At 35.2% G+C, this 12,675-nt stretch overlaps 1 protein-coding gene and 1 long non-coding RNA gene across 3 annotated transcripts in view; one reads left to right on the top strand and one right to left on the bottom strand.

The window, feature by feature from the left end:
* The window catches only part of LOC138713428 (zinc finger CCCH domain-containing protein 15 homolog), a 46,752-nt gene that overhangs the window by 4,950 nt on the left and 29,127 nt on the right, over positions 1–12,675 (bottom strand). Inside the window, exon 6 of the mRNA XM_069845522.1 lies at positions 1,202–1,339. Within this exon, the coding sequence (XP_069701623.1) occupies positions 1,202–1,339 (138 nt within the window). The remainder of the gene's footprint in view (positions 1–1,201; positions 1,340–12,675) is intronic.
* Positions 1–12,675, top strand: part of LOC138713431 (uncharacterized) — a 39,850-nt gene that overhangs the window by 15,259 nt on the left and 11,916 nt on the right. The window lies entirely within an intron of this gene.

Raw genomic sequence — 12,675 nt, 5'->3', positions numbered from 1 at the left:
ATGTGACTGAAGACTTTGAAATTATGATTTTATGAGACACAGTTAATGAAAGAAACACGAGAATAGAGTTCCCTCCACAAGCTATAATCAATTTCTATAATGACTTCAACAAAGAAACATCTTACCATAGTTTAGTGCATTTAAAAATACAATTATATTAAATCTGCACTGATATTAAATTAAAACTGTCTTATCTGAAAAATTAAGATTTAAAAATTCAGAGAACATTCTCAACAGAGGCATATCAAGGGCATCAAGCCAGAAGGGTGTATCAACAAAACTGCAAACTTATATCAGAGCCATTTAAATATAGAATAACTTTTCCTATCTTTGTCTACTTAACAGGGTACTTTCTTTAATTCTTCCTCATGCCCATTGCAATTCTCAAATGATTGTTTTCAAACATAAATAGTTTCCATTAAAATATTTCAATAACACTACATTTGTTGATAAGCCCTTCTGCTATGATGCCCTCGATATGACAGAAGAAACTGCAACTAACATTTCAAAGAAATTAAAAATTTTGCAATTCCTCTAGGAAGCACATTTTTAGTACGAGTACATTCTAACATAACTTACATGATTAGTTCCACTGTATGTAATTGTGTAATGTGATAATCCACATCATCATGTACTTACTTACTTACTGGCTTTTAAGGAACCCGGAGGTTCATTGCCGCCCTCACATAAGCCCGCCATTGGTCCCTATCCTGAGCAAAATTAATCCATTCTCTATCATCATATCCCACCTCCCTTAAATCCATTTTAATATTATCTTCCCATCTACGTCTCGGCCTCCCTAAAGGTCTTTTTCCGTCCGGCCTCCCAACTAACATTCTATATGCATTTCTGGATTCGCCCATATGTGCTACATGCCCTGCCCATCTCAAACGTCTGGATTTAATGTTCCTAATTATGTCAGGTGAAGAATACAATGCGTGCAGTTCTGTGTTGTGTAACTTTCTCCATTCTCCTGTAACTTCATCCCTCTTAGCCCCAAATACATCACCATGTATTAATAAAAATTAATTTCTGGATACGCATATATGTAAATATATTATCTTTTAATCCAAAATTATTTACATGAATTAATACTTCGTGACATAAACAGTGGCCATAGCAAATTTAGAATTTGCACCACAGAGTTCTCACGTAACAGAAGGGAAAACGAAATCCTAGAATTCTATACAATCAATGTTACCTGAACATTGTTTTGGTCATCACTATCGTCATCATCATCATCACCCAAGTTATAAGAATCAATAGCTTCATCTCCTTCCTCATACTGGTCGGCTGCAGCCAATTCAGGATTGAAAAAGAACATTTCACGTCCAGAAATCTGAAAATATTGAAAGAAAATTTTGATAAATAAATGAACATTCCGATAGAAGACACAAAACAGGTATAATGAAGCTCAGAAGGTACAATCTTTGGTTCGAATCCTGCCTAGGGTATAGTTATCAATGTGATTTACTCTACAGTCTGATAATCATGATCTCACATACGGCCATGTGTCTCATATCATAACAAATATGAAAACACTTTTTATATACAAATACTAAATGGATTCGGAACACCTCAAAATCTGTGCTTCATTCGCTGGTCATGATAATATCTTTGAAAAATATTGGAGTGCAAGAGGTCAAATGACTTTATTGTCAAACGCCTGGCATTAGAAAACAACAACAACATATACAAATACATATAAATCTTTGTACATATATATTATTCATGGGTTCCAAAAGGGTAGTGAAGTGCATTCCATCCATAATATCTTCTACCTAAATTCCATCATCACCTTTATTTGGTGCCCATTTTTGAACAAACTAGGCTCTGGGGACCAAGTCATGGTGGTATGCCAATGCGTGCTATACTGAAGAAATGCAGTATACATGAGCTTGTACAAGAGCCAAGATGGCAACTCCACTACTGGTCTTACCTCTTCTTTCCCAGCAACTAAAGGTATGATCACACGTCGCTACTTTTGCAGCGCTGCAGTACAAAAAACTGCGCAACTCTTGTACTGCGACGTGTGAACAACGGTGCAACCCGAAAAGTAGCGGCTGCCGAACCTGCTGCCCGCTACTTTTCCATGCTGCGCGCAACTTAAAAGTAGCGACGTGTGAACAGGGTTCTCAGGGTTGCAGCCACAGCATTTTTGATATCGGTTTTGTTGAAACTTTTGCTGCGGTTGCAACCAGTGTTACCACCCAAATGTGTCAATGATACTTTTATTGTTTGGATATATTTTAATGTTAAATGTGATGAAAATAAATTATTTGTAACAGTTATTAAATACACAACACAGTCTGAGCATAATTGGTGACGATATAATTCATTTTTTAAATTTTCCGTAGCGTAGTTCCAAACAGGAGGGTTGCCAACATTGATTACGTGAATATACTGTTGGTTATCATTTAAGTATATAGGTGTTTTTAAAAGCTTTATAGTAAAAATAATGTCAATTTCTGAATATTAGAAACGACAGAAAAGCAAATAATAGATAAGGAAGCTTTCGCATGAGTTTCTTAATAATGCGAACATAACCACAAAATGTATATTGAGAAGTCAACATGGAGATGGGAACCTGCAGCATGACTGCGGCTGCAAAAGTAGCACCTTGCGTGTGAACAGACTCGCAACCTCCAGTTGCAACTTTTGCAGCACTCGGGTTGCGCAGCACGAAAAGTACCTTCACTAGTCAAAGGGGGGGGGAGGGAAAAATCTCTCTCTCTCTCTCGCTCTCCCCCCCCCCCATTAAGTTAGAAGAGATAGCTAAAAGCTATACGACAAACAATAACATTGAAAGACCCTTGGAACTCCAGGAATGGCCCCATCCAGCAGATTTTCCTGCTGTTACAGACACAAAGCTAAATGAAGATTACGCTTATGAAATCTACACTGATGGAAGTAAATCCACTGAAGGAGTAGGTTCAGGAGTAGCAGTATTTTTCGACGGCGATCTCGTACAACAATCTAAATTCTGACTTCATGGTGAATGCTCAAATAACCAGGCTGAACAGTTCGCAATCCTAAAAGCACTTCATATAGTTAATGATCTACAACTACAGCACAACACCCCTAAGACTGCATCATTGTATTCAGACAGTAAGATCACCCTAAATTCCCTCGAAAACAGCAGGAACCACAATCCATTAATAGAAGACATCAGAAAAAAACTGACTTCCTTAAGAGAAACAGGCTGGAACATAACCTTCAGCTGGGTTAAGGCTCATATAGGGAGATTCGAGAACGAGCTTGCCGACCGCCTTGCCAAGAAAGCTACAAGGGAAGACACAATACATTACAGCAAGATCCCCATGAGTGCCGTAACAAAGACTCTGAGAGAAGAAAGCCTTACCAAGTGGGAATATCAGTGGCAGCTAGCAAGAAACGGAGCGGAAACAAGAAGATATTTTCCACAAGTTTCACAGAGACTAGCATTGAACATACCTCTTTCAGCTGGACTTACAACCATACTAACTGGTCATGGAAGAATCAATGCATATTATTATAGATTTCACATTCTACAAGACTCAACATGCAGCTGCAATAACGGTGACGAAACGGTAGACCATATTTTACTCGAGTGCACGAAGTACAACACTGCCCGAAACAAATTGGAAAGGATCATAATTCCAAAGGAGGAAGGTGGCCACCAAGCAGACCTGATCTCATATCCAAATACTTCAAGGAATATTGTAAATTCATACGAGAGGTAGATTTAGAAAGTAGACAAAGTGTGTAGCAATATGGAAACACAAATATGGAGAATAGTAAATAAAATTATCAAGACCATATAGAATTATGACACTGTCTCATCTCTAATTGTAAGAAAATAGCAATCTTCTCAGCGCAAATAGACATGTAGTATTACCTATGTAATGGAGCATGTTGTTCAGTAAAGACATAAAAAAAAAACACACACACACACACGCACGCACGCACGCACACACACACACACACACACACACACACACAAAAAAATCACCTTCCTTGAATGAGAGGGTCCTAGGCAAATTTTACAGGTCATTTATCACTAGAGCCCAGATTTCCATGCATATGCATGTTTTTATATAAGGTTGTTACACTTCTCAAACTTAGCAATATTCGTTTTATGACTTATTAATTCAAAATAACCATACTTCTTCCATGCATGTTTGCATGTTTTGGCCCTTTTTGGTGGTAAATTTATGCATAGCCTAATGCATATTTAGAAGTTTTTAGACTTAATAGCATATATTTAGACTTTTATATTGCATATTATATATTATTTTTTTCTGGTTATAGTGCATATCGTCGTCATTCCTGCAATAACTCCTATGTGACATATTTATCGATTTTCAGATTTTTGCTCTATTAAATAACTTAAATGTGATACAGCAAATAATAAAATCTCCTATATGTAATTATATTTATTTCTTTCGAAGAATTTACAATCTCCTATGTACCACTACCATAGAATGAATAAATGTGTTTTTTCTTCTTACTGAAAAATTTTATATTTTGCACATAGAAGTTATTGCAGAAACAACGATGATATATTATGTTAACTTGCATAATACAGTAGTGCCTTTTATGTTGCTTTGTAGAATTTGGTATTTCCACATTATGTGTATATTCAGAAAAAAAATAAAAGAAAGCTACTGGTAATATGGTTTCATGGCATCCTACCTGACAACTAGTCTTTGGACTTTCCACTAAATCCCTTCCTTTGTTACACTGGAATTTCCAACCCCCAACTCTCACTTGTTACAAACCAGAGGTCAAAATATAGAAAGAAAGGAAAGCAGAAGCAGCATGCTTGCAAACTGCAATTTAGTATACTTTTGTGTCGAATTGTGAAGTGTTGTTATAGCTCCTATTAGAACTGCAAGAAGATATCTTGTGTCAAAATGGATTGAGGGAATGGAATTTCTAAAGACGGATGGTGATGTAGTTTATTGTGATTGTTGTAATAAAGACGTAAGTACTTGTATATTTTGGGATGCGCGATAGCGTTATGGTTAAGGCATAACACTGCAAAGTAGGAAGGGTATGGGTTTGACTCCCTATGGTCATTCGGAAATGCAAAAGACTTACAATTCGACCTCATTTTGTTTTTTTTTTTTTAATAGGTTATTTTACGACGCTTTATCAAGATCTTTGGTTATTTAGTATCTGAATGGGATGAAGGTGATAATGCCAGTGAAATGAATCCGGGGTCCATCACCGAAAGTTACCCAGCATTTGCTCATATTGGGTTGAGGAATCAACCAAGTAACTTGTCCCAACCGGGAATCGAACCCGAGCCACCTGGTTTCGCAGCCAGACGTGCTAGCTGTTACTCCACAGGTGTGGGCGACCTCACTTTGTCCCAACTTTCTTCACATAAGAATGCATCTGTCATTTCTTGGGTCGTAGAAAGATAATTTTCTGTGTTAAGATAAACACATGAGCTTAAGTGAAAGAAATTTTGAAATGTTGTTTCAAAATAAAATAAAAATCCAGGCTCTATTTATCACCCACTGAACTCATACCGTACTATGGCAGCAATAAGATCTACAATTACAAGGCATCTCTCCTACAGGAAGACCACTTGATGAGTGACGCAAAGTAAAGTATCTGTCATTGAATAAAAATTACAGATGGAAATTCGAATCCTCGAATCCTGCGTACCTTGAAAAAGATTCGAGATTTGAAAACTCTCGCTTTTTTTTTTTTTTTCGTCATTCGAATTCTAATCTAAAATACTGTTAAATTTTCAGGTACATCTTAATGCTCAACAGTGGACAACTATAGAAGAACTCATAAGTGATAACGAATCCTAAATTTGTTGGACAGAGCTACATTTGTGATCAGTTCCAGCCAAGTAGCAATCTCAGAAATAATTCCTTTAATGAACAGCACCATTAATATTCTATAAGACTAGTGGTGTAGGGGTATATTTTTTGAAAACTCTATTCTTAAATTTGTTTTTAATTAAATACTGATTTCAAATTGTGCTTCAATTATAGTCTTTTAATTTTAAGTAGAACTTTTTTTTCTTATTGTTATTCTTACATGAAGGATTCGAGAACTTTTTAGGATTCAGACTCGAGAAAATTTAGGATTTGTCCCACTAATAATAAAAACATATAGATAACCATCTGCAATTCATCCAAACACACTGCCGTATAAAATCTAATGTTTCTTTTGTCTCCATTTCCTTTTGGATCCTTCCAAAGTCTTGTCTTCATCATTGCCTATTAGATCTATAATGAAATCAACTGGACTAATATTCTTGTATATATCTTAATATGTGTTCAGCTTTCACTTTTGCTCATGTTTTATTTCCTTAAAGATATAGAGATGTGTACAAAATTTCTTGTTATGATTTTATTTTATTTTAATCAATAGTTTGACATTGGTATCAAAAACACTCCTCATATATGGACAGATTTTTATGTCCCAATTGAAATAATATAGAAATAACGATAAATTGAACTGTCGTTTACGTACACTCTCAAACGTGGACACGGACAGTCCTAAAGCTTGCTTTAGCCTACCTCCTGACTATGGACAGAACTTGGATTTCAACACCCAATGTGTTACAGAAATGGAAAATTTAGTTTTGAGGACTGTACAGAAATTCCTTAACATGAAAGGAGACAATACCGTTAGCTGGAAGCAGGTGAAATTCCTTAACATGAAGATAATAAGGGTCTCGTAGGGTATTGCTAGCCTAGCTGGCTACTCCTTGTTAGCTGGAAGCGAGTAGATAAACAAAGTCATAAAATTTCATTTAAAGCATGAGGGGATATAATTTTAATGTATGTTATAAATGTAATGTTAGATTGGGGAGCTTCCCTGCCAATAAAGAACATCTCCCAGATGCGGACAGATTGTTATGTCCCTTTGATGTAAGTAAATGAGAGGTTTCACTGTATATCATATTGGTGGAAAGTTCATAGTTTTTTCATAAAAAATGTTTTTTTTTTCGCAAATATTTAACAATCTCTTATTGGTAACTATTGCGAGTAGGATCGTGATTTTTGTCCATATCAATAGGAAATCTAATAAAGAATAATTTATCCCCCTGGCATATTTCAATAGCGTGAATGGTTTTCGTGTAAATTTAATTTTAAAAACCCCTAAATTCAAGCCATTGCACGAAGCAAGTGAGTGGCAACATCTCGGCAGAAAGAAGCTTACGTACAGAGACTCACCGAGTTCGTTGACCACTTACATCTTTATCATGAGCGGAGTGTATTAGTGACGATGTTGCCAGACTGCTCAAACTTCAAACTTAATATTCTAATTGACTGTGCATTTAAACACAAAACGTAATATAAATGTTCTATTCATTTACGTGTATCCTATTGTTCCTTTCAATCTGCAAAGTTGACTTCCACCCTGTATTTAATGAGTATCAATGAGATAATATACTTGTATGAATAACAAACAAGAAAAGATTGAGAAGAAAGAAAAATTATTTAAGTTCCTATCCCAAAATCTTCCTAAAAAAATTAATGGAAAATATGAAAGATAGTAACTGCCAGGCTAGCCACTCCCAGAAATCAAAGTCCAGAATCCTTACATGGATCAGCTTTAAATGCTGAATTTGAGTCGTTCTTATGAGAAACACATTGCAGCATGCTGAGCTGAAACTAGGAAGCTCATTAATTTATCCAGGATAACATGATGTCTAACAATAGTATGAGTATAACAAAACTTTTCATCAAACGACCAACTTGTTCTCTTTAGCAATAATTGCCAAATTGTGGATATGACACTACAGTTAATGAACCTTACTGCTGAACAACTGTGATAATGAACTTTCTAATATGTATCTAAGAAAAGAGGTAAGTAGTATCAAGAGTAACAGTGGAGGATATTACGTTGGTGGAAATAAGTTTTGAAGTCTTTGATGGTGAAACTATTATTTAATGATCCAGCAGTCTTTAGAAGTTTTTTACGATTTTTTTTACTGATTATGAATGATTAATAAACACAATTGGATCTTAGAAAAAAAAGATAGAAACTAGTCTATCATTAAAATTACCATATTTCAATCAGACAACAATTCGATGAATAAGATCTAGATCTTATTTGTTCCTGCACATGTGCAGTTGAAAAAATGGTGAATATTGCACAAGTTAATGAAAAATTCTATTTACAAAAATACAGAAAACACGTTCATGTACATGATTTTTTTTAACGAATATTCAAATTTGTGTCCACACTAGACGATTTTTGTTAACTACATTGTAATTTTATTTTCTGTAAGTGATCAAAGTCTTTGAATAAAGTTGTGCTGCAAACTTAGCAAGAATTCTTTACTGAAAATAGCACTTGGAAATAGAGTGTACATGTCCAGTATTTAATTGAAATGGAATTTATTAAGGCAAGGATATAACCAATAAACGTAATAACTACCAAAGAATGTGCAGTATGATTACAAGAACGCATAATGTTTACTCTAAAAGAAACATCACGAACTTTCAACCACTTTTCGGTGCGAGAAATGCTGAAAACATTTTCGCAAAAATTCCTAAAAATGGTATTTTGTAGCTTCGCAATACTTTCTTCCTTTTTATTCTTCATATAATAAATAAGTAATAACGCAGTATAAAATTCACTGGGAAGAACATGTTATTCTATGCCCTGATGTAGACTTCATAAATGACTTATTGTAGAGATGTCAAAGAAGAAGAAGAAGACAGGCTAGATGATGAAGTTAGGAAAATTAATTATGGTCTTAATTCTGCAAAGGATAAAGAAAACGAAAAATCTGACTTAGAAGTGAGCAGAATCTCATAAAATGCTTTACTAGTTTGGGTCACATGCAAACCTATGACAGTTGGTTTAATCAGTTTAAAAATAAACGAACGTTATTTCGATGATAACAAACGAACTGAACGACCTTCAGCTTTGAGACTATAAACCTATGATCCATGAAGTTCGTAACAGTGTAAAATGTCGTAAACGTTATGCCAGCACATTTTGTCATACTAACCCATTTTGGGGCAGATTACTGCAAAATTTGTGCCAAAAAGCGTGTGTGCGCGCACACACATACAAAATTCTGACTATACAGCAATATTTTGCTTTGGCCTTTGAAGATAATATGGTGGTTGTACTCCACACTCCTTTCTTAATGTCTTATTTTCCTTTTCTCCACAATGATGATAAATTTTAAGAGGCCAAAACGTATCATCACAGAGAATATTTATTCAGAATCATAGGTGGAGATAAAGATGCTGACACACGAGGACTTTCACGACAGCTTTTCATCATGGCAGCAATGTTGGGATCAATATGTACACATGCAAGGGAAGAGTTTGAAGGCGATAGTGGTAATCATAACTTCATCTTTTTCAAGTAAATTTCGGAACTTTTGTCCAGTATCTCGTATGCTGATCTAAATAATCTTTCATTCTCTAAGTCAGAAAGCTTAGTTCTTAAGTGATACCTAAATTTACACTACTCTCAAGACTAAAGTTTTTGATATTGTAAGAATAATATCTGAACAAAAATGAGCAATATACCGTATATACATGAATGCTCTGTGCCATCGAATAATGCGCACACCCCAGTTTTTCTTCGCTAAATTCCGGAAAAAGTATGCGCAGAGTATTCACATATATACAGTATCTCAAATTTTCAATATGCATATACTAAACCATCCGTGCCATCGAATAATGCGCACACCCCAGTTTTTCTTCGCTAAATTCCGGAAAAAGTATGCGCAGAGTATTCACATATATACAGTATCTCAAATTTTCAATATGCATATACTAAACCATCCGTGCCATCGAATAATGCGCACACCCCAGTTTTTCTTCACTAAATTCCGGAAAAAGTATGCGCAGAGTATTCACATATATACGGTATCTCAAATTTTCAATATGCATATACTAAACCATCCGTGCCATCGAATAATGCACACACCCCAGTTTTTCTTCGCTAAATTCCGGAAAAAGTATGCGCAGAGTATTCACATATATACGGTATCTCAAATTTTCAATATGCATATACTAAACCATCTGACCGACCAACCAACCAATCACATACACACAAATTTAATTGAAGGGTTCTGAACCATAGTGGGCCAAACGCCATTTACTAAAACTGTAGAAAACAAGGGTTAAAATGAAGTTATTACCATAATTCAATGGAAACATATAGCAAGTAATATAAAGTATACATATTAAAACTAAATGATATGTCAGTCTTCATTAAACTATGGTATTCACTTAACTTTAACCCTTGCTTTCTCCGTTTTTAATAAATGGCGCTTGGACCCTATGGCTCTGAACCCTTCAATTTAGCTTACTATAAAGAGGAATTTCAAGAGCCACTATGTTTGACATCAACAATGATATCGAGAAATTTTTTAGAGCCATAAACTGTGATAGGTTCGAGTGAAGTGAAAGTACAAAAGATTTCACAAGGTGAAAGAACGATCTTGCAGATATACTGAACTCAAAAAGACTCTCCTCTGTACTGTACAAAGGATTCTAGCATTACACGATTTTAGAAAATATATTACACATAATTGGCAATACAAAGAACACGTTTGCTTAAGAAAGAACCCTTGAATTATTATACAGTGCCAATTCAGAGCACTCACGAAATATATTAATTCTTGTGGGACAGCAGATTTAAATATATTCTGACAGAAAAAATTTAACCAGGATCCTCTAGAGCGACATTTCGGAATTAGAAAATGATTATCTTGTGATGATCACCATAGACTTTCTACATCTGAACATTTTTCAATCTATGTGCTGGTTAAAAAATGTGCTGTATTCTGTATTCAAGTGATAATCGAGGAGCGTTTTTGCTAAACTCGATAGATGCACAAAACTACTTTTCTCAGAAAACGAGTTTTATCGTATACACAGTTTATATTGTGGGAAGGAGATATTTCTAATCATCCTCTATGCACGGTATGAACCAAGTTATGCAAAATCTGACTGCATAGGGTGATGCAGAAGCTAAACATCATATGATTGTGATATATAACTCATTTTCGAAAAAATTTGCATCTATCAAGTTTAACAAAAATGCTCCTCAATTGTGAACTCCTAATTGAGCCCAAGCATCTAGCTTCTACGTCATTAAATGTACATGTTTAATTATTATATATATAAATTCTAAATTACATACATCAGCTCAAAGAATTTGAGTGACCACAAGGGTCCTGAATACAATAAACATGTACAATAATGTGATGTGATACATTACCCCATTAATGCCCAGCGTATGATTAAAAATACGGAGTGAGAAATATTTTTTCATTCATTTCCCTTTGACTTCAAGTTAACAATTTTTTTCATGTAGGCAGTACATGGATGTGGTTTAAGATTCAGGCATTGTTGAATGCTCTGTGATCGTTTCTCTTGTTGGTATGAGGTTTTGAGTTTGGATCTTAAAGAAAACAAAACTTTGATTGGAATAAAGGTACTTATTTTCAATATAAAATATATCATGAATTATGAAACTAGTGCTAATATTACTTGTTAGATATTCGTGAATAATTCAGGCCATTTGGCGTACATGTATCTTTGTATAGAAGCATAGCAATTTCAGTTTCTAAATATGGTATGATATATCATACGCTGAGCAGTAACGATATCATTTTTTGTATATTCTGTTAGATGAATTCTCCTTGGAGCATGTGTGAAATGGACGGAAAAAAACCTACAAACTATAAGCCTAGACTAGAGGTGTTCAAAAGTGAAGTTTTAACTCCAACCCCTGGAAAGAGGTGAAAGGGGCATACTACGGAATACTGGCGTATTATCCCTTCCGGGCATGGTGAGTGAGTAGGCTACTCGAGACAGTGATGGCATTTAGTTTACTGTTGTTTATCACTCACACAACTCGAGAAACTGTAAAATATGCCGTAATGAATGATTATCCATATATCATAGGATCAATGGAAGACATGTATCAATACTTGACGATGCCTGCAGGGTACCTTATAAAGTTCGAACCGTATACAAGGAGAGTCGAACGAGGACCAGGGGTGACTCTAGGAAATGCTATTACATAGATGCTTTGTGTTGGATTGCTACCTGATGACAGTAAACTGTTTATAGACAATTATTTCACTTCCTTTGGGTTACTGTAAAAATGTTCAACAGTAAATATCACGTGCTTTAGAATTATAACAGATGATAGAATTGAAAGGGCACCTCCAAAGAGGTACTTGCCATGCCATCAAAGACACATCTAGTAATCTGACGATGGAATGGCATTGCTCAGGTCACTATAGCAACAAATGCAGCAACACTGGATGTAGTTTCTTTAGGATCATACTCATGGTGAAGTACTAAGGACGAGAGAAAAATCATTGTTCAACAACCGAAAGTTATAAAAATGTATAATGCGTGTATGGGTGGTGTGGACATGTTTGGCAAATTGAGAGGACTCTATCGACTTTGACTATGGTCCAAGAAATGGTACTGGCCACTTATCAGATTTTATATCAACGGATCAGTAGTCAACTTGTGGATGCTTTACAGACAATATCAGAAGGCAATATCTTTGCTGGAATTCACAAGACAAATTGTAAAGTCACTGCTTGCAACACCACTAATGGGCATTTCTAAGACTGTAACGCCTAAAGGGAGAAACCAAGTTCTCAATGAAATAAGTTATTATAGACTTGATCACCTAGTTGTCTGGCAAAGCACTCGGTGCAGA

This window comes from Periplaneta americana, chromosome 14 (assembly GCF_040183065.1).
Source record: "Periplaneta americana isolate PAMFEO1 chromosome 14, P.americana_PAMFEO1_priV1, whole genome shotgun sequence".
NCBI classification, from domain to species: domain Eukaryota; kingdom Metazoa; phylum Arthropoda; class Insecta; order Blattodea; family Blattidae; genus Periplaneta; species Periplaneta americana.
Note: the sequence above shows the minus strand (reverse complement) of the source record. Positions and strands in the feature narration are given on the sequence as shown.